The 23,477-nt window shown below is 43.2% G+C and overlaps 1 protein-coding gene across 9 annotated transcripts in view; it reads right to left on the minus strand.

Moving 5' to 3' along the window:
* dock3 (dedicator of cytokinesis 3) overlaps positions 1-23,477 on the minus strand; it is a 308,157-nt gene that overhangs the window by 69,358 nt on the left and 215,322 nt on the right. For all 9 annotated transcript variants that reach the window (XM_078171836.1, XM_078171839.1, XM_078171833.1 and 6 more), the window contains exons 6-9: positions 14,474-14,622; positions 9,702-9,786; positions 2,381-2,422; positions 2,009-2,163 (exon numbers count right to left, since the gene is read on the minus strand). In XM_078171836.1, coding sequence (XP_078027962.1) covers positions 2,009-2,163; positions 2,381-2,422; positions 9,702-9,786; positions 14,474-14,622 — 431 coding nt within the window. The remainder of the gene's footprint in view (positions 1-2,008; positions 2,164-2,380; positions 2,423-9,701; positions 9,787-14,473; positions 14,623-23,477) is intronic.

Genomic DNA, 23,477 nt, shown 5'->3' on the forward strand with positions numbered 1-23,477 from the left:
GCATAATTGATACAAGTCATTATGCTGGTGGTGGTGGTGTGTGTGTGTGTGTGTGTGTGTGTGTGTGTGTGGTCATGTATTATTCACAACAGCTCCATGTGGCCACTTGCCACTATCATGTGAGGTGTGTGTGTGTGTGTGTGTGAGAGAGAGGGAGAGGGCAGCGACAGAAAAAGACAAACCTTGAACACACTTTAACAGTATTGTACTTAAAGCGGCTACAAATGTGAACACAGCGTGGCAGTGTGTTGGGTGTCTCTGGTAGTTAAGAACCTCCAGAGAACAATCAGCTGAATCTGCAGCTCGTCTCGTCTTTACACAGCCTCAGTGAGTTTCAGCTCATTGTTCATCTGTCCGGCTGCAACTTTACTGCTCTAGATCAACTCAGGGCTCTTATAGTGTCTGAGGTAAAGCTGTCAAAAGCTGCTGTACTCTACCTGCTCAGCAGCACTTAGACACAGACATGGTTAGAGACTAGCTAGTGAACACAGAGGAGCATTACAGACAGATATTTCCCTCAGGAGTTGGTGGAGATACAAAACAAAGCTAAAAGAGAGGGAACATTGAGGTTGAGCTATGGAAATTGATCTATGGCTAAGCCCCGCCCCCCTCCACTCACTCAGACAAAATATCAACATTCAATGACCGGTGCTATGGCAGGTGTCACAGTACACGGCATTTCGCAGGAGGCAATTGATGATTTTTGGAGACATAACAATCAAATTTTGGTTCATCAAAGTGCCACTGAAGTTAAGGTTTTTGGCTCAGAATATGAGAAAAGGATAACGGCCTTTTTACCATCTTTACCAAGAGTGTCTCTCCGTTAGTTTGGTGCTACAGTATTTACACTGAATCATTCAGCATAACGTTTGCCAACCTTTGTTATCTCTGCCATTACAGATAAGTTAATGAAGCTAAGCTCCAGAAGTTAACGTTAGCTTAACTAGAGCCCTTTGGACAACAGCTAACAATAGCCATGTTTCCATCAGCCTGTTTAGATGCGCATCTAGAAGTATCGCGTCGGAAAATTATGATGGAAACGCCAAAATTAAAATTAAAATCCCCTGATTCGCACAAACTAAAATACGCTCGCTTTAGCTGGGTTTTGGTTGATTCGAAAAAATGATGATTCACAAACGGGGGATGGAAACAGTTATGTTCGAATTAAGTTTGACGTAGCGCACCTCTCTCCATGGTGATATCCACACTCCGGGTTGGGAAGGCAGTAATGCATTTACAAGCTGGTTGCCAACCACCAGAAAATGTAGAAGAATGCGAGACTTTTATTTCCGGTTCTGCGGAAAACTTGCGCGAGTTTGTAGTTTTCACCAAAGTCCGTACATTTAATGGAAACACACAGTATTTGTATTTCTTTTAATGCACATTTCCCAATGATTTGAATCACTTTTGGATGGAAACATAGCTACTGATCACCAAAGTAGAAAACTAGAACAAAATAGGCTAATGAACTCCCAGCAAACAAGGTGACATGATGAACAACGCAGCTAGGAGCTAACGTTAGGCTAACTTTAGCTAACGTTAGCCAGAGATGTTAAAGATAACTTTATATTTCTTTCCAGCAAAGTGACAATATGTTGCCTCAAACACAATGTTGACTTACCTTAGAACAGATGTAGACATCATTGTTAATCTTATTCACGTTGAGTTGATGTTGTGGTCTAACGTTACCACACAACTTTATCCAAAGGAGACACTTTTCTCGGTTGAGATGTGGTTTAAAGTGTAAAAATACACCTGGTCGCCCAGCCTCTCAGGATACCTTGTGTCAGAGTTGCATGTACCTCATGCACACCGTTTGACCATTTTTAAACTTCAAATCTCAGAAAAAAACTCATAAAACTGAACAAAACTGACTTTCTGTAATGCATTTCAATGGACGTCCAGGCAGAGAATGTCCGAGTGTATGGGAATGGCTATACGCACTGTGATTGGCTCATCGTGTTTGAGGGCGGGACTTAGCCATAGGTCAATTGTAAAAAGTTCCTACCTGATGGTCTTGCCCTCTCTCAGGTCGTACAGAGAGAAGAATATGTCAGTGTCTTCTCCGATGCTGTTGTAGGTGAAGCTCTTCAGGTTGACCAGTAGGTGGTGCGGTACTGGAACTCTGCACGGCTCCCCGTGCCGCTGCCGTGTACTGTCACCCTGGAAATCCACCACAAAACAAGCATTATAGGTAAACTGATTTCTGTATGGACCTCACAGCCTTTAAGTGCAGCAGATAAATGTAGCTGAGTCTGATAAAATGGAAATGCATCTGCAGAGCAGCAGCATCTAAAAACTGTAGTGTAGTATTAAGATAAATTTAGTGCTTAACAGTGACAGAACTACACAGACGTTACTGCACTATCTTGTACTGTACCTGTGTGGTGCTCTGCTGAACACTGTGTCTGCTGGACAGATGCTGTGGAAGACAGAGAGACACTTAATGTTACATCGAGGGTTCATCATGCCTTCTCCTCTCCTTCTTTCCTCTCCTCTACTTGTCTCCTATCCTTTATCTTATCTCCTATCCTCTCTTTGTTTCCTCTCCTCTCTTCTCATTTTCTTTGTGTTTCCTTGCTTTTCTTCCTCTCCTCTCCTTGTCTTCTCTTATTTCCTTTCCTCTCTTTGTGTCCTCTCCTTTCCTCCCCTCCCCTTCTGTAAATGTTTCCTTCCCTAATTTCCTTCCCTTTCCTTATTTCGTCTCCTCAACTTGTCTCCTTTCCTTCATTCTTATCTCCTATTCTCCTTGTTTCCTCTCCTCTCCTTTTTTTCTCTCATCTTTTCTCTTCACGTCCTCTCCTTTCCTCTCCTCCCCATGTCTCCTTGTTTCCTCACCTAATTTCCTTACCTTTCCTTATTTCCTCTACTCTTCTTGTGTCCTTTCCTTCTTATCTTTTATCCTCTCCTTGTTTCCTCTCTTCTCTGTTTCCTTTTCTGATCTTAACTCCTTGTTTTGTGTCCTCTCCATTACTTGCCTCCCCTTCTCTCTGTGCTTCCTCTCCTAACCTCCTCACCTCATTTCCTCACCTGTTCATATTTTCTGTCCTCTACTTGTTTGCTTTCCAGTTGTCTTTTCTTCTTTCATCTTTTCTCACATCTTTCATCTCCTTATTCCTCTTTTTGTTTCCTGTCCTCTTTTCCTTTCCTAATTTTCTCATCTTGTCTCCTCTCTTCCCTTTGTGTCCTTTTCCCCCCTCCTTCATTTACTATCCTTGCATGCTGTAGTCTCCTCTCCTCCTTTCCCTCTCTTTTCCTTGTTTCCCCTCCTCTGATCTTATCCAGCTCTCCTCTCCTCTCCTCTCCTCTCCTCTCCTCTCCTCATCTATTGTACTCTGTTCTGTTCTCTTCATTCTCCTCCTCAGATGAAGAAACCGCCCCAGAGACTCATTACTCCGACTTGTCTCTGTAAATCTCTTGAGTGGCTGCATGAGAAGAGAGAGAACGAGGAGTGAAAACCTGTTTGATGAATTGAAGTAATGACTGTCAAATGCAAGCCATCTGCAAATATTCCAACCTGAGCAGAAAATTAACACCAGCCTGCAGACGCTGTCTCATCGCCCTCTTAACTCTGAATTGTTCCAGGTAACTAATCAGGAATGTTTTGCCCCTTAAGATGCGTACGAAGAAAAATATAATGAGAACGGCCTTCATGGCAACTGGTTCATGCAAATACAACACATTTACATTACGTACATACTGTGGCTCCTTATAGGAGTTCTCCATGTTTTTGCTGTAACTACATTATTTCATCTTCCACGATGCTATGAAGTTATACATCCACACCTATTGACACATTTTATGTACAGTATAATCTGGTTATACGTTTGGATACATGTAAATGCCTTTTAAGAGACAGTTAACCCCAAAATCCACCCTCTTAAGGTGCGGACACACCAAACCGACATCAAAGAACTAGCGGCGACGAAAGCCAACTGTTGCGTCGTCTACGTCGCCTCACGTCACCCTGTGTCAGTTGCATTTGAACACACTACACGGACTACATCCGACAGCCAAGTAGCACGTACGTTCTGCGCCTGCGTGAGAGAGAGCGGAGTGACAGAGTGGTACATCCTGTCAGCCGACGGGTTTCCTATCTGTGCAGCCGAGCACCGCAGCACCTCCACGGACTATTACATCCAGACGGTCCCGGTGTTTCTTCCGTAGGCTCCACTTCACTCAGCTGCCTGATAAACCCGCTGCTTCTTCCCACTTTAACCTGAATAACAAACCAGGGCTCGGTGCTCCGGTTGGATCCAAACGGAGAGCCGGGGCTAGCTCAGAGACTAGCGGAGGCTAACTGGCTGTGCTTCCCTCCGGTCATGCTGCGGCTAACGCTCCGCTAGCCGCTCCCAGCTAGCTCCGGTTTGTTATTCAGGTTAAAGTGTGAAGAAGCAGCTGGTCTGTGGGGCAGCTGAGTGAAGTGGAGCCTGAGGAGGAAGCACCGGTTAGCCCCGGTTTCACTACAGGCAGATTCACTCGCTACAGGGGCGAGGAAATAAAACCTGAACAGCCAATCAGAGTGATCTCTCTCACCGACAAGCTCCGCCACCGATTCAACATGCTCAATTGGCCAAAAAGACGCTGACGCCGAAGTGCCGATGGTCCGGGACACACCGCAAAAACTAGGCTGACAGACGCTCACCGACGGCCCGACTTTGGTCAACGGCCGACCGTCTGCTTGGTGTGTCCGGGCCTTTACCTGCAGTGCTATTTATCAGTCTAGATTGTTTTGGTGTGAGTTGCCAACACATTCTCACTCCGACCTCATCACATATAGCCATTTGGTCATGGACTTTCCACGACCAGATATGTCTTGGAAGGCACCCTGGGTGTGTTGGTTGTTGATGGTCTGGGATGCCCTGTCAAGTTCTGCCTGTTACATGCATTGTCTTCTTTCAAAATACACTTCCGTATTCGCAGGAAATTTAATGTTTACATAGTCTCTTTCAAAATAAATGCAAATTGACATTTTTCTTTCCTTCAACAACTAAGGCACTTAGTTGGGTTAAGGCTATATAAAACACGTGGTGGGTTTAAGATAAAAGAACAGTGTTTGGCTTTATAACTTCACAGGATGCAAACACCACTCTCCCGGGTCAAAGTTGGTGTTTTTTGGACCCCACCAACACCACTCCCACCCCCCCGCTTGGACTTCTGCTGCCTTAACTTTCGTTCTTGTCCCGCCACATTTCCCCCTGATGCTGTCAGCTGCCATTAAACAATAATGGTGACCAGCCGCATATCATGACGACATTAAAGGACAGCTCTTTCGTTGGTGTCTGACGCTGGAAGTCACTGACCGAGTACTGGATTCGGACAACTTCCAAGTGAGACTGGGTGTGAGTTGCAGAATGTTGGAGATATTAGTTGTAGAGATGTTTGGCTTCTCTCCAATCAGGCACCCAAATTCGTACAAATCCTGTGTATTCTGAAAGGCTGTGATCATGTGACCAATACACTGACAGGAGTAAACAAGGCACCAGTCCGGTGCTGTCTTGTAAGTGGGCAGGTTGGTTTGGTGGATGGGTCACAAAACCGTGTGAACTTTGAGTGATCTTTGAGTCATTTTCAGGTACGTCCCCACCAGGTTTCTTTTCCTAAACCTAACTGTATCACTGCACAGCAAGGAGCGTACATCTTCTGCTAACTCAGCTCAGCCGAAGAGGACGCCATTAATGTTTACATCTCACACTGTCACAAGCCTCTCGGCCACGAGTAGATGCACACTTCCCTCTGCGCGGTAGAAAATAGTTCCTACACAAAAACTGCTCACAACAAGCTCTGTGGGTGATCTTTAGTAACTGTGTCATGAGTTTTGGAAAGACATTAACATAGATATTAAGATTTATAAATTCATTTATTTGATGCCTTGAGCATCATAAACCGAGTGCCATCTAGTTCCATTACATTGGTGAGTAGACAGACATCTCTACGGACGATATCTCCAACACTCTGCAACTCACATCAAAACAATCTAGACTGATAAACAGCACTACAGGTAAGAGGATAAAGATCTGTATTGGAATTTGTGGTGAATTGTCCCCTTAAGTAAGCAAGAATATTCCGTTAAATAATAAACATTATGATTATCTTCCCAACAAATAAATGCTCAGTTAAGTTTTTTATGTATTCACAGCGAGTTATCTTGCAATTGATTGTTTTCCTGTTGTATTATTCTGTAAAGTTCCTTATTGCTTACTTTATATTCTAGTCGTCTTTTTTTCTCTGGGGCTGAAACTTATTCTGCTGCTGCAGCAGAAATGTAAATTCACCACAGGGATCAATGAAGTTTAATATTATCTTGTGTTTTCTTCATCTTGACCTTTTCTTGGTCAAATGTAACAACCGAGACCGAAACACAAGAAAACAGTCGTTTCCATTACTGAAAGTAAGGGAAGCATTTGAATCATGATTTCATATCTGTCTCTTGTTTCTGTTACTTTGTTCTTGTGCACTTTTGTAAAGAAGACACTGCAGGTCTGAAACAATATCGGATGTAACTGAAGAGGCCATTATGCTCCATAGATGCTTGTAAATTTGTTTTCCTCTCTTTCTCGATGTTTGCTGTTTTTCACCTTCCATCCTTCCATCGATCAACTTTATTTCTCTGGTTCTCTTTCTTCCTCCTTCCCCCATCCTGTCTCCAGATCTGTCTCTAGGCAACGGAACAAAGGGGGAATCACCACGACTACAGTGTTTGACTAGTACAGCTCAGCTATTTAAAGCAGGACTGATGTAAGAGACAGAACGTCATGTATCACTAAGAACAACCAAGAATACTTCTCACAAGGCAGCAACTCACACCTAAATTAAGCAGCTCCAGTTTTTCTCCATTCAATATTTCTTAAACAGTCCTGGAAGTGTGATCCAGACTGAATCACAGGTGATCCGTCTATACTAAGGATGTATTAGGAACAAAGTATTGACAGAAATATACCTGTTTCCAGCAATGTCCACATCTGTCATATGGGGGGGAACATCCCATTAGTTAGTGACATTAGTGCCCAAACACACCACATGTCAGTAATTTAGAGATGAAAACAAAGTGTCCCTGACAGTTACCCTCTTCTAGATCATTCATGTGTTCCCAGCTTGTATTACTGACATTTCATGCAGGACTGAAATGTCACAGAATATCACAAATAACCAACCCGGAAGGATAAACAACAGAGCAGAATCATTACAGATTACAAGAGCAGGATTGTAATTTGACAGTCATGGGTTCAATTCCTTAGACTGTAGTATTACATGGTGTTGATTTGCTGAAGTACTTTTGAAGTACCCTGATGAAGCCCATAGTGGAGGACTGTGGTTATACTCTTTATATAAATAGAGAGTTTTGGCTGGCAGCTCTCAGTTAGTACGTTTACATGGAAAGGGAAGTGGAGCTACAGTTACAGCTCGACTAGGACATTTAATTGGACTACTGTCCCAGTATACAAACAATTCATTGAGCAAAGTATGTCCAACTCTGTTACGATAGGCGGTAGGGGTGAGTTCGTGTACAAAGATTAAAGATTAAAGTTCCACTGATTGTCACACACCTGATATTTGTTTTCCGCATTTGACCCATCCCCTTAGGGAGCGGTGCTGCGCTCGGGAATCATGTGGTGATCTAACCCCCCAATTCCAACCCCTGATACTGAGTGCCAAGCAGGGAGGCAGTGGGTCCCATTTTTTTAGTCTTTGGTATGACCCGGCCGGGGATCGAACCCACAACCTCCCAGGTTGTGGGTTCGATCCCTGGCCATCTCAGGGCAGACACTCTACCACTAGGCCACTGAACGTTTAGAGTGGGTAATTTTTTTTTTGTGTAAACGTGCACACGAGTTTCACCGCTGGGTGGTGCTACTGCATTATACCAGTAAAGTCCCAGTTATCCGAATACCAACCAAACGGGCCATTTAACCAACGGTTACAGGCCGCCACTCCAAAATATCGCCATTCCAACGGTCCGTCATCTCGAATTCTGGTCCCTGAGTCCTGACAGTGAGCTATGGCGAGCCTGTAGAAGCCGTATTTCCCATGCATTTCAGCGATTTTCACCGGGGACGCACGCGAGTAATTCAGGCTGACATTACCTGTTTGTCAGTGAACTTCTCTGGTAATTTTATTAAAAAGCATGGCATATAGGTCCACAGTAACTTATTATTATTATTATTATTATTATTGGGTCTTATAAGAGTGGGCTACAGTGAGTACCGGGCCATAAAATCACAGCATCCGTGGAGAGAGGACACAGAATTGTGTGCGCTTTTACGCACGTGGGTCTAGGCAATCACGGATATTTGATGTGGGAAAGATGTAGCCAGATGTATTACCTGTTTTTAAGCGGCACCGAGATACGTGGCTCGTCTGTCCGTCCGTCTGTCCGTCTGTCCGTAGCACAAGTCATGTGCGCCACTTCACCACCGACCCGTGCATAAAAGCGCAAACAATTCCGTATCCTCTCACCGCGGATGCTGTGACTTGACGGCCCGGTACTCATTATAGCCCACTGGCGAACGACCCCCTTAACGACCGTGCCGTTTTATTAGAACGGAGCACGTTGGCTACTGACCTGCTACCAAACCCGGTCTCACACCATTTCATGTCATATTCACAGTCTATCACAGTTAGTCAACAATTAGTATCAACCCCCCCCCCACCCCCCCCCCCCCCAAAAAAACAAACGTTGTTCAAGTACTAATTTTTCATAACCGTTTATGATCTCAAACACGTGTACACGGACTCATCCCTAATAGGTGGAGATATGCCCCCTTTCAGCTTGTTAGTATTGGACCTTTTTCCTGTTGACCTATTACGTCACAGACCAAACTATGGACAAACAAGTTAGCTACGGTTAGCTAGCAGCTAACTGGTACCATGGTGGACAACTTTACAGCTCTGTACATTGTGTCTGTCCAAAAAGTCACGGCTCTGGATGTAGATTTCTCCATGTTGTTACCGGCTTCTTCTTCTGTTACACATTTAATGCTATTCAACTTCCAGGTCAAAACCCAGGGTGGAAACTGTGGAGCATGCGCCGAACACCTCGGCCAGTTTGGGTGTGATTGACTGTATACATGCAGGAGTAATTCCACCCCCCATGGCATTATCTGGGAGTGTTAGTCCGACTTTGAGAAATTGAATTTAGTATGATTTCAGTCAGACTAACATGTTTACATCTATTATTTTAAGTCCGATTTTAGTTGGACTGGCACAATAAATCATGTAAAGTTCCTGAGTGTGTTGTTACTTCTAAAACCTATTCCACTACAGATTACTGAATACATGCCCTAAAATGTAACTTGTAAAGTATTCCATGAGTTTATGCAAATAAAAGATATGCAGGATTTTCCTAAAAAACCAAAGACAAATAGACTTCCGGACCAAGGACCCAGTCCCTAACCATGAGATGGATTTGTTTTACTTTAATCAGCTCTCTGTCATTTTGTTTTTAACGGTGTATTTCTTTCGGACTGGACTTTAAAATCACTGGCAAAGATGTCTGCAAAGACCCTTATCTTAAGACCCAGGACAAAGTTGTGATGTGTGTGTGTGTTTATCTTTGACTGCACTCATAGTGGTGATGTAATCCTGGATTGCTGGTTTCAGTTCTGTTCATACAAGATACTTTCACCTCAGCTGGGATTACTCAGTCCCCTAACATTATCCAGTGTGTAAACAGTTCCTCCTGCACTAAATAAAGCTCTCACCATCTTATAAAGATCCGACACGCTTATCTGATCTTCGTCCACCATCTCAAACTCCTTTCTTGGCACCAAGTCCAGACCCAGGTGTCTACAGGGAGAGAGGAGAGAGAGCGTCAGTGTTTTTTTATATAACCTTCACAAACCATGTACACTATTTCTGACATAGATACAGGAACAGAAACCCATCCACACACACACTCACTCACAGTATATTGAAGTAATTTTAGATGTGGCCTTGGGGGATATTGTTCCTGAGGATTACTTTCTGTTCAATCTCAACAACCACATCTTTCACCCACAGACCTGTGACCTTGGTCCTAAAGACGCGCTGCAGAATATTCTGAGTAAAACGTTTTTTTTTTTTTTAAACTGTGATTGAAAAAATAAAAGTCTATTTCTGTCTCACTGGGGGCAGAGAGGGGCCAGTAAATTTCATTCAACCAAGGTTCCAAACACATCATTCTCTGGCTGATAAAGTTTAAGAACTGAAAGCTGAAGGTTTTATCCACTATATTTCACCAAGATGTGACTCTCTTCTTTTCACACAATGCTGAGATTATCTCTGCTGTACCAACACTGAATAAGTTTCCATTATTTGTCTGATATGAAGTTACATGCTCAACTCAAAGTGTTCTTTTCATTATCGATTCATCTGAGGAGTTTTGATTCTGCACTGTTTTATGTCTTGGAATCTCATTTTTACTTGCACTTTTTTCTTTTAATACATTTATTTTAGCAGCTTTTCATTGCCAACAACTGTTTACCTACAATTTTTGTGCATATGACAATAAATAACTTGAAACTTGACAATGTTCTCCATTGATTTGTGTTAAAATGTGTAAAATTTGAAAAGGAGACATGTAAAATTCTGCTGAAAGCAATACCTCCAGCTAGGGATGTCTTGATCTGACCTCAAAGATCAGTTTTGGAGCAGATCAACACAAACTGAACTGATCAGGATTGGCTATATTCGGGTGTATATAGATCCTGATCCAGCTGTCACACAGGTGTTTATACTTCAAATAGTTTCATGCACAACAATGCAACAAGTGCAGCTGTTATCAACTCTCCCTCTTTCCTTCACTATGCACCCAGCCCACCATAACCAACAGCAAAATGCTATGCTTTATTCATGTTATTTACCAAAGTTATAAGGACTCTTACATTACAGCTCAGTGTGTCTCTTGCATTTGGTCAGGCTGTTCTCACTAATGTTTCAAATGTTTTCCTATTAAAAACAATGCACCCAACTTTATACATACGCCACGTATTTTGAACGCTTGTAAGGAGGCAGATTGGGGTGGTGGATGGGTCACAAAAAAAACGGACTTTAGCCTGTGACCTTCCCCTGGAGTCGCATGTTCGGAACCGTGTGAACTTTGAGTGAACTTTTGAGTCATTTCAAGGGACGTTCTCACCATGTTTCTTTTCCTAAACCTTACCTCTGTAAATTTATCTTAATTATGTAACTGTACATTAAGGACGCAACGTCATTTATGGGGCTCAAATTTGTAGCATGTACACAAACTGTTGTACATGCATTTTTTGTAGGATAACATATGAGCTGTTCTATGAGAATACGTGATTTGGTGCGTGGTGTTTTACCATAGATGGAGAAGAGACAGACAGCGGTGCAGACCCACCACGCCACTGCATGTGCAACAAAAGCCCTGTGAGTTAACGGTCAATAAAAGTAAAATATTAATGTAGCCTAATCTGCACAAAAGTGTTCAGATGATGAAAATATTTATTTAGTGGAATACAGTTCATCTCACGTAACTCAGAGACAGGCTGCATCGAAGAACAGACACTGGAAAAACTCTCTTAAAGCAGAGAAATTCCCTTGAAACAGTGACATGGCTACAAAGATTAAAGAGAAGGTTTGTCAATTTATACTTTAGCCAAAGTTATTATCAACTGTCAACTATAAATTGGATTTATTTTTAATAGGCTTAACTTAAAAGTACTTGAAATGTGCACCGTGCAGCTGTACTATCTCGGTAAATAGAAGAATTAGACTCAGACTCGGTATCAGCAGGTATATTACAGGGCCTGGATCAGGATCAGGGGCAAATAAAGTTTATGGGACATCCCTATCTCCAGCTGTACAAACACAAACGCTAACGTGACCAGTGGGAAGCGATCGAAGGTGTGGATGTAATTACAAAATCTGAACACAAGTGGTCTCCTGGAGAAACTTCACAGACAAAGGTGTGAACGGCGGTGTGTTTGGGCTCTCCACTTGTGTTCGGAACACTGAAACACGTATTAGTACAGTAGCAGGTGTAACAGGCTCATAATGTCCAGATAAAGTTTGATTTCTCTTTTGTCCAACTAACATACCAAAACTTTAAGATTTTTAATTTACATTCACACAAGACAAATTTATTATTAGAGTATTAGTATCAGATCCTCACATCTGAGAGCATGTTGAACATTTTTGCTGAACAAAATGACTCATGATAAATTATCAAAGAGTTGCTTCTTCTTAATTCACTGAACTGACTTCTATGACTAATATCTCTGCAGTGAAAAGAACATTTCCTAATTCTGCTCTCAGGCGTCCTGCAGGACCTCAGAGAGGATGCAGTGCAGCTTGTTTGCCTGTCAAGCTACTTTTCAGTGTGAATTAGCTTCCAGACTACAAACTAACACTGCTGCCCTTTCATCTGATATGTCACTTGTCTCACCGGCTGGAGACTGAGTGATCAGTCGTCTGCTAGACAAGATAAACAGCACATAGTTAGCTTGTCTTTTAGAGTTTCTGTGGCTTAAAATGTTTGCTAGCTCAGTTAGTTCTCAACATCAAGTCTCAATATCTGTGTAAAGAACCTGCAGCCTCAGCTCGGACACATTAATATCACCACCAACATGTAGCTACGACTTGTGTCAGAAAATCTGAGCTCCTGATTATAGCAGCAACACGAATACTAGCTACTAAAAACTGCTATTAAAGACTGAAAAACACCTCTGAAATACAACTGTTACTGCTAGTCTTATTATACTCATCATCCTCATCTTCCTCATGAGCACACACACACATCACCTCAGAGACACACAGTGGGTTGGAGCTTCAGATAACCTGTTACAGTCCTGTGCCGCCCACCGTTCATATCTCCAGTGTTAATAACTCAATTCCAAGTCGGTTTCTCTCCTTTTCATTTGTTTTCCATCAGACTTCTGACAAGCTCCCACGAGCCTTTTCAACCGCTGCTGTACGGCTTCATCCACCTGCCTCCAATCATACTTTTATTTGCCCTGTGTAGGTGTGAGGAGAACGCGCTGATCTGCTGTCTGCAGCACTGATTTAGAGGGCAGATCTTCACACACTGACACATCTGTGAGGAGGATATATGTGTGTTATTTCTCAGTAGAACACACTCAATAAAACTACTAACATGTAGCTAGTACTATTACTCATATATATGCTCATATAATCAGTCTGATGTGCACTGTTAACAAAGGCTCTGCTGCTATTAATCACATCATGTCACTTTTTCCCCACTTCATTATCTGCACTACTAATGTTACTCAACAAGCAAATGTTCTCTGCTGAGGATCAGTAACTGTTTATCTTATCTCGTATCTCCAAATGCTTGATCTGAAATTGATTTAAGTTTTAAGACTCAAACCCATCATGAGCTGGTTTAAAAAGCAAGATACAAATACAGAAAAGTACTTTTCTTTGAAAGTTGGATACAGGTGCAAAAGACATTATTACTGTGTAGTGTGTGCATCTGTGTTTCTCTGTGTATTTATAATATTATTGCACAATTTATGTTTTAAAGTGCTTAATCTCAACCCGAGCCCGATGGGTCGCGAAAAGCCCAACGGGTCAGACTGGATTCAGGCTGAAAATGTGTGCTGATTGGCCGGGTCGGGTTAGGCTCAGGCTGTGGTGGGAAATTATAAACATATATATTTTTTGATAACTAAATATAGGAATACTGAAAAATGCAGGCAGGGAGAGAAGGAGAGGGAGCAGCCAGGCTTTGTGCTGGGCTCTCTGTGCTTCCTCCTGGCCGGAGCAGGGAGCGTCTCTAGCGGGGAAAGAGAGTCAGTGATCCACCGAGCTGGTCTATTTTCTGCTGGAGACGTGCGTGGCTTACGTTGCCACACAGCCGGAGTGTCCCTGGCATTAGAAGCCGACTTGTGCTTTTGGAAGGGACCAGGCTTGGTCGGGCTCAGGCTCAGTATGTTACGTGATGATCTCGGATGGGCCCAGTTCAGGCTTCAGCTCATACAGGTTGGTTCAGTTACGGATGTAATTTTTTACTTTTAACTTCATCTTCTGAGGAAGATTTGTGTGATAGATTAAAAGCTCCAGAAACTAAATGAACCTTGTGTTGGGACTGTTCAGTCAGCTACAGCCACAGACGTGTAGCGTAACCATGCTATCAAATGTTTTTGTGGCATCTCAGCACACTGAACACCACAGACTGTATGGGTTGTAGATGTTGTGGTCATGAGCCAATCACACGTTGAATTAACTGAAGAATGCTTGCGCTGATTGGCTGTGAGGAAAACTACACAAATAGTCTTTTTTTATCGGGTACAAAAAGGATCAAATGCAGGTATTGTTTGACTGGAGAGGTTTTGTTACCACCTGGTACTGGCTTATTTCAGTTGATACCGTAAAGGATAATACTCAGCCCTAATAAGCTCCTGTTGTTAAGATCGAAATTGATCTCAACTTTGCAGTCCTTTACATTTCTTGATGTCTCAGTTCAAGCGTATCAGTGTGTGTGTGTGTGTGTGTGTGTGCGTGTCCTCACTCGTTGCCCCAGTCCAATCTGACAGTGATGTGTCTCTTGACATCTCGGCTCTGGTCCTGCGTCAGGTGACCAGACAGCAGCTGCCGTCTCAGGTCGATGAGTTCCATCATCACGTGGCGGACCTTGTAGAACAGATCGACTTTGTGTTTCTGATGGAGGGAGGGAGGGACGGAGAGACAGAGGGAGAGAGGGATTATACTCATCTGTTGTTCAGCTCACTTGATTCATATGGTCCAACTCGAGAAGAAGCTGAGTAAGCTGTCATTCTTTGGCACCACCAGGCCCTTTCTGTGGTGTGTTATCCATGGCACTGGCACTTAAACAATAACAGCTCACACTGTAACACAGTGAAGGTGAGTGAGTTCATTGTTTAACCAGCTTATTCCTATTTATCCTCACAGAGAGAGTGGGAGCCCACGCCAGCCAGCATATATTGGCCAGGAGGCAGAGAAACACTGTGAACGGATCACAGTCTATCACACACACACACACACACACACACACACAGATTTACAGATTCCAGTCCACCTGTTGTGCAATTGTTATGGATAACAAGAAATATAGCGAAATCACATGACGCAGGCAGGAATTGAACCTTCGACCTTCCTGGTTTGAGCTTTTTTTTTCTTTTTCACTGTAGAGAGAGACGTGAGGTTAGTGCGTGAGTCTATCCCTGCCACTGGATTTGTCTTTAAATGCAGGTAGAGTTGAGTGAGTGACTGTTTACGCTGCTGCAGCACCAACACACGTCATCATGTTTTTTCCCAAAAACAGGACATCAGGTTTCAGAAAAAAAGGGGGGGGGGGGGGGGGGGGGAGAAATCAAAGGGAAAGAAAGCAAACTGACTTTGTAAAAAAAAAATATCATTACCGCCCTGCAGTTGTATGCTTCCAAACACCAGTCACGTTTCTCTGACAGTTTCCATGCATGTCAGTGAAAACATGAATGCTTCACACACAGCCATTATCTACTCACCCATATGCCGAGGGAGGCTCAGGTGAAGTTTTAGAGTCCTCACATCACTTGCAGAGATCCAAGGGGAGAGGAGGTAGCAACACAACTCCACCTAATGGAGGCTGACGGCGCCCCAGATTCAAACGTCCAAAAACACATAATTGAAACCACAAAATATCTCCATACTGCTCGTCCGTAGTGATCCAAGTGTCCTGAAGCCCCGACATAAAAAGTTGTTTGGAAAAACGTCATTTGAACTCTGTTTTTAGCCTCATTGTAGCCTGAAGCTCTGACTGCCTCTCTGTGCACCACGCTCACATGTGTGTGTGCGAGACCAGCAAAACCATGTGAACACACATGAACGCAGTGCCCATGTCTCACAGTCTCACGCAAGCAGATATTTTGTGGTTTCAATTATGTGTTTTTGGACGTTTGAATCTGGGGCGCCGTCAGCCTGCATTAGGTGGAGTTGTGTTGCTACCTCCTCTCCCCTTGGATCTCTGCAAGGGATGTGAGGACTCTAAAACTTCACCTGAGCCTCCCTCGGCATATGGGTGAGTAGATAATGGCTGAATTTTCATTTTTGGGTGCACTATCCCTTTAAGGCAGCAGCTCCCAACAGGTGGGTTGTGATCCCACAGTGGGTCACAGGTCCATTCTGAATGGACTGCAAGTGACTCAGAAACGTGTCAAGTTTGGAAAAAAACACACCTTATTTTTAAGTACAGTGAATCTACAACACATAGCTTTTATTCTGAAGTGCTGTTTCCCTACTGTAGAGTGAGTGACTAATGGACAGCTACTTGACAGAGACAGCAAACTAGCTTAACATCGCGGCCAGATGCAAGTATGATGTTGAATATATTAACTGTGTGGACCTTGAACGAAAGACTATGCAGAAATGTGGACCCTATGGCTGGACCAATGGGGAACCACTGCCTTAAAGGGATAGTGCACCCACTATCTGCGCTCACATGTGTACACTGAGACATGGGCACCGCATTCATGTGTGTTCACGTGCTTTCGCTGGTCTCGCGCGCAGTGCACAGAGAGGCAGTCAGAGCTACAGGCTACAATGAGGCTAAAAACAGAGTTCAAATGATATTTTTCCAAACAACTTTTTATGTCGGGGCTTCAGGACACTTGGATCACTACGGACGAGCAGTATGGAGATATTTTGTGGTTTCAATTATGTGTTTTTGGACGTTTGAATCTGGGGCGCCGTCAGCCTCCATTAGGTGGAGTTGTGTTGCTACCTCCTCTCCCCTTGGATCTCTGCAAGTGATGTGAGGACTCTAAAACTTCACCTGAGCCTCCCTCGGCATATGGGTGAGTAGATAATGGCTGAATTTTCATTTTTGGGTGCACTATCCCTTTAAGGTGTTCTTGAGATTTTACATTAACGAGAGTGAGATAAACAACTGACTGGTCAAGTCATTCATTAAGTAGTTATCAAAACTATCTGATTTTAGGAGTTGCAGTTTTTGTCCTTTTCGTGTTACTGAACACTGAAAATATTTGGGTTTTGGACTATTTAGAGACGTCATTTTGAGCTCTGGGAATTTGTAATTATTAATTACATGATTGATCAAAAAAGTTATTATTAATGAAAATGATTTTTAGTCAGAGCCCTATAATCATTTAAATCACATTTGTCATACACATATAAACATGATCACGATGAACCCTAAAATCCACCTCTCCTCTCAGGTCTATATTTCTAAAGGCTTCTATCAAGCTAAAGGCAGCATATGTTCGACTGCAGTAGATCAGTATTTTGGTGTTTCAACTGAGACAAGTTAGCCCGTACACACACACACACACCCAGACACACACACAAACACACACAAAACCCAGAACACACTTCCCCCTATAGCTTGTTCTATTATTAGCGCTCTAATGTACCCTACAGGCCCTCAGCAGCAGCAGTGGAGTTAAATGTCCATTCAGTTCTTGGCAGGACGCTAGACAGGCAGAAATTCCTCTGCAGGGGCAGGTGCTATAAACACACACACACACACACACATAAGCATACATGCATGCACACACACACCGACACTGACACACAAGCAAAGACACACACCGTCCTCTGAGACTGTAAGGTCGACACAAAAAACTACACTCTCACTACATACAGTACATGTGGCTACTGTAGACGCAGGCAGTGTTCATATATGAATATAATGTAGAGAGTACACACACACACACACGCACACACGCACACACACACGCATGCACGCACGCACGCACGCACGCACGCACACACACACACTGCATGCATATCTCTGTTCATACATGCATAAATAAATGCAAACACACTTTTCTGCAGAGGTTTGGAAGCTTGTACACATGTCTGAAGCAGAGATCTCCCGGTGAGACATTCACACTGTGTTGTGTCTCTCTGTCTCCGTCTCTGTCTGTCTCCCTCTGCTTTGTGTCTCACTGCCTTCATCTGTGTCTGTGTCTCTCTGTCTCCGTCTGTCCCTCTCTGTATGTTGTGCCTCTGTGTCTGTCCGTGTATCTCTGTGTTGTGTCTTTCTCTGTCTATCTCTCTCTGTGCTGTGTCTCTCTGTGTGTTGTCTCTCTGTCTCCGTCTGTCTCTCTCTGTATGTTGTGTCACTGTCTCTGTCTGTCTCTCTGTCTGTCCCTGTCTCTCCCTCTGTGTTGTGTTTCTCTCTCTCCATGTGTTTCTCTGTGATGTGTCTCTCTGTCTCCATCCGTCTCTTTCTGTGTCGTGTCTCTCTGTCTCCATCTGTCTCTCTGTGTATTGTCTCTCTGTCTCCGTCTGTCTCTCTCTGTATGTTATGTCACTGTCTCTGTCTGTCTCTCTGTCTCTGTCTGTCTCTCTATCTCTGTTGTGTCTCTCTACAGGAGGCCCCTGTGCAGGAGAACCATTATGTAACTGTGGCTGCAGTGGAGGAGGAGCTGTTTTTGGGAAACTGAGCTGGGAAATACGTCAAGTTTTGGCGAACACAGTTGAGGCAGCTCTGATATCGACCGGCAACTTGCCCGGCAGGTTTTTCCACTCTTGTGCCACGGCATGCTGGGAAAGGCTTAAGCCCCTACCAGGAGTAAGTGGGTATTGAGATGAGATTTAAGAACAGATAGTTCCACCACAGCAGTCAAGACTCCTTAATCTATAAACATATTCTGAGGGTGTGGACGGGGATCAGTGGCTTCAGGTGGATACCAGGTAACAGCCCGGGTCTCATTCTGACCATGAACTCTGTACACATCATTTTCATTTTACTGTAGCAGAACTCCCCGTTTGCCTCTACTATCAACTGAGTCTGAGACATTTCACTGAGACAAACATGGTTTTATTTCTTGTCCTCTGCATCTCTGCATTGATTCATTGACGCAACAAAAACATTTTTATTTCTATGTGCGTCATTAATACTGTTATGTCAACTGAAGGACAAAGGTAGCAAACACAGCGTTTACACACCAGAGTTTTTCTGTAGTTCATCTTCAAAGAAGGCAAATGTTTGGGCCCATTTTGGATTTAATAGCTTAACAATTAGCTCTCGAAGACGAAGGTGAAGGAGTTTTTGAATAATTCATTCACCATCACCAAGAGACAAACATTAATAAAGTGGAGCACCAAACTCCAGCACCAGCAAATAAAAAATGCTCAATTTTAAAAGGCCTGCGCTTGTGCAGAGTTGTGCACTTTGTACCTCTTTTATTGATATCAGTTTAACTCACATGTAGAAAAAAGTGAATATGGCGATCTGTCCTGACTGTGTTTTGACTTCTGCTGCAGGTTTGCTGTTTTCAGGATGAGTTACTGGCACACATTAAAACTGTGTAAGAAAAAAAAAAAAAAAAAAAAAAACAGTGGCGAAAAAAATCATCCGTATGTCTACTTGCAGTCTGAGTGTGTGAGAGGGTATTTAAATCATGATTGTTTACCTGCTGTTATCACAGCCCTTCATAAATTATAATACAACTCTGAGGCAATGCGTCCACAGGGAAGCCCCCGTCTCACAGCGCAGGCTTCTATTGCTCAGTAGCTCCTGTTGGGATCCCTGTTGCACCATCCCGACTCTGCTGACACAGTGATTAGCATGTTTTTAGCACTCAAGGTACAACTTTTAGCCCAAGAGTGCCATATTTCAAATGGATTTTTAGTAGTTGCTTAGCAACAAGAAGAGTAACACACACAGCAGTTCTCCTCAGCATCTGTTTAGCATTTGTTTTTAAGAAGATGCCCAGTGGACACAGAAGCTAATGTTCTTTGATAAACACTCTGCCAGAGGCCCCGTTAAAATTCTGCATGTGATTATTAATGATGCAGGAGCATCTTTCAGAGTAAGAGCTTTCACACATCATCTGACAAGAGTACAGATTAATTAATTTCATTAATAATACATGTGTTGGATCTCTTTTAAAAATAAAGGTGGAAAACAAGAGAAGTGCCAGTGATGATGTTGACTACACATCAAAAGACAGGGTTTGTATGAATAAGTAGATACATACATAGAAAGTACTTTAAATGAAAGAAATGCAGTGTATACAATCACACACACACACACACACACACACTCTCGAAGGACTCATGCCATATTGACTGACTTGCAGAACTTCACACTGAGCACGCTCTCTGCTCACCACACAGTCACAGAGCGCTGTCAGTTGTCACACGAAAAGTTTGGAGCTGCGTGACAAGGACTGGATATTCTCTCTTTTAGCCAATCAAACAGTTTACACTCTTAACAAATAAAAAATCTACAAACACCCACAATACAGGATGATCTAGTAAAACATATTTAGATATTTGTATTTTAATAATGAAAAAGATGACATCATTATAATCACTGTAAACACATGACACTGTCCCTGACAACATGAGCAGCCTGTATCAACCTGTGGGCTTTAAATGTTCTTCAAATCTTTATCACTCCTCCTCAGTATGTTTTCCAGTCACTCACCAGCCACTTCTGCACACTGTCAGCTACAGAAACCATTCAAATGTCAAATTGTGATGCAGTTAAAGGACATTTCTGCTTGTCTTCAACTTTGTTTCTACATTTTATGCTTGTCAAAGTACAAAGCCTTTCTTATTTCAGCCTTTTGTTAATTAATTTCACCTTTCAGCTTTGACATTATTAGAGTACAAGTGATGTGTGTGTCGATCCACAGCCTGTCGTTCCGGCGGTCGGGTAAACTTGTTAGAAAATATGGCAGGTTTTGAGCAGGCGGGTCACAAAGTTACAAAGCTGCATTCTGAGTAAGTTATTTCAACGTATGGTGTTCAATAATGCAACATATCTACGTCTTTCTGGTCATCATGTCTGCTAACAATATTTCCCTCTGCAAATAAATAGGCTTAAAAATGTTTCCTAACAACAAGCGTCTCTCCGTCCACACTGAATCTGATAAATAGGCACTTCTGTAACGTCATATAAACAAACCACTGTATGTATCAGCTGTGAGCTCAAGATCACAGACTCAAGATGTTACCACTTAAAAGATGGGCAAGCGTTTGATGTCCTTCTGTTACGTGTACTTTTTTAAAAGAGAACACACATGTTTTATATTGTGATATTTACTGGAAAATATATAGGCGGCAACATAGCCAACAGCATGAGGATCATTACCAGAAACTCAGTTGCTGTTTGTGGGTTTGGGTTCTGGTCATTAATTAATGCACGTGTTTACCAGTGGGGCCGGACAGGTTGGCTCTAATAACAGGCTGGGTTAGTGCAGGTTTTCAAAAACCTTAACCCAAGCATGTCTACAGGGTACGGTCACACATGAGCAAATGCAGGCGACTGACGAGCACCTGCCCATGTGATATGTGTGCTGAACCTGACATGACAGACACAGACGGCTACCTTGCAAGCTCAGGTTAGCTAGCTCGCTAATAAACAGTGGAAAATGTGATGGTACTGGTACATTTTCATTTTCTTATCTTTCATGGCTCCTGACATCTCTCATGTGGGACAGTTTGTATTTTTCATGGCCAATATCAGCTAGTTATGGCAACAATCATATGTCTCCTTAACACATACTTCTTTGCTTTTGGTTGATGCTGCAACTTTGCCAAAGTTCACCAGAGTTGAACTCCACACAATGCAAAGATGTGAATTTGCTTTGTCATGGGAAGTGAATGTTTTATTTTTACCTCTAGTAACATTGAACTGAAGTGTACGGGAAGCAAATATTCACCAGTGTTAATTCCGTTCATGTGTGACTGCACCTTTACAGGTTAGCTTCCAGCTTTTCTGGCAATGTATTTCAGCTCTTCAGTTCTTTAAGGTGCAGACACACCAAACCGACCCAACTGTTGTGTCGTCTACGTCGCCTCACGTCGCCTCACGTCGCCCTGTGTCAGTTGCATTTGAACACACTACATGGACTACATCCGACGGCCAAGTAGCACGTACGTTCTGCGACTGCGTGAGAGAGAGCGGAGTGAGAGAGTGGTACATCCTGTCAGCCGAGGGGTTTCCTATCTGTGCAGCCGAGCACCGCAGCACCTCCACGGACTATTACATCCAGACGGTCCCGGTGTTTCTTCCGCAGGCTCCACTTCACTCAGCTGCCCGATAAACCTGCTGCTTCTTCCCACTTTAACCTGAATAACAAACCAGGGCTCGGTGCTCCGGTTGGATCCAAACGGAGAGCCGGGGCTAGCTCAGAGACTAGCGGAGGCTAACTGGCTGTGCTTCGTTATTCAGGTTAAAGTGGGAAGAAGCAGCGGGTCTGTGGGGCAGCTGAGCGAAGTGGAGCCTGAGGAGGAAGCACTTGTTAGCCCACTACACTACAGGCAGATTCACTCGCTACAGGGGCGAGGAAATAAAACCTGAACAGCCAATCAGAGTGATCTCTCTCACCGACGAGCTCTGCCGGCGATTCAACATGCTCAATTGGCCAAAAAGACGCCGACGCCGAAGTGCCGACGGTGCGGGACACACCGCAAAAACTAGGCTGACAGACACTCACTGTCGGCCCGACTTTGGTTGACGGCCGACCGTCAGCTTGGTGTGTCAGGGCCTTAAGGTGATTTAGTTCAGCACTCTGCCAGCTATACATGTAAACTTCCAGTTTTTCCAGCAGTGTCCTGTAATGCATTTTGGTTTTAACACTTTTCAGTCCATTCATTTCACATTTCTGTATTTTCACCAATGCCTTGTGGTTCATTTTATCTGTCAGCATTCACACACATTTTCTGCAAGAAATGCATTTTTTAGTGTTTTGTGTGCTAAAGTTTATTCCCCAAAAGCCAGAGCCAGACCATAATTTCGGGTTCATTCACTGTGCTGAGGGAAAGCTCATACAGGTCGGTTTATAGGATAAATGATTCTAAACTACACCGCTCTGTTCCTGAGGGTGCTCCTCAATCAAAGCAGCAGTGCAGGAGTCAGCAATAAAGTGCTGTACAGACCAGAACCCAGCAGACACATCACTGAGATACAGGACACACAAAGTGCACACAGTTCTTATTTACAGCAGCAGGCTGAGAGAGGAGCGAGGTTCACAAACCCATTTACACCAGAGAGCTGCCCGACACTGGCTGCCTATTGTCAGCCACAGGAGCCGCTGGGAGAAACACTAAAGTATGTGCTTGGCTCAAGTTCACCTCAATAACAGAAGAGAGAGTGTGTGTCACTCTCCTGTAGTGCTACAGACACACAAAGGGAAAGAATCTGGAGTCAAAGCGTAGTTACTGCCAGACATATAAAAACTGGATGAATGAATAAACAGGAAACAACACTAAATGCACATCAACAAACATGGAGGAACTGCTAACTCAGCCGATCCAGAGAAAAAGTCATTTTTCATTGATATTCTAAATGCAGAACCACATTTATTGTATTAACCACAACAGAATACTGATCAGAAAAAGGCAAATGGTGATGATATACAGTACAGGCCAAAAGTTTGGACACACCTTCTCATTCAATGCGTTTTCTTTATTTTCATGACTATTTACATTGTAGATTCTCACTGAAGGCATCAAAACTATGAATGAACACATGTGGAGTTATGTACTTAACAAAAAAAGGTGAAATAACTGAAAACATGTTTTATATTCTAGTT

The sequence above is a fragment of the Epinephelus lanceolatus genome, chromosome 1, assembly GCF_041903045.1.
Source record: "Epinephelus lanceolatus isolate andai-2023 chromosome 1, ASM4190304v1, whole genome shotgun sequence".
Classification (NCBI taxonomy): Eukaryota; Metazoa; Chordata; class Actinopteri; order Perciformes; family Serranidae; genus Epinephelus; species Epinephelus lanceolatus.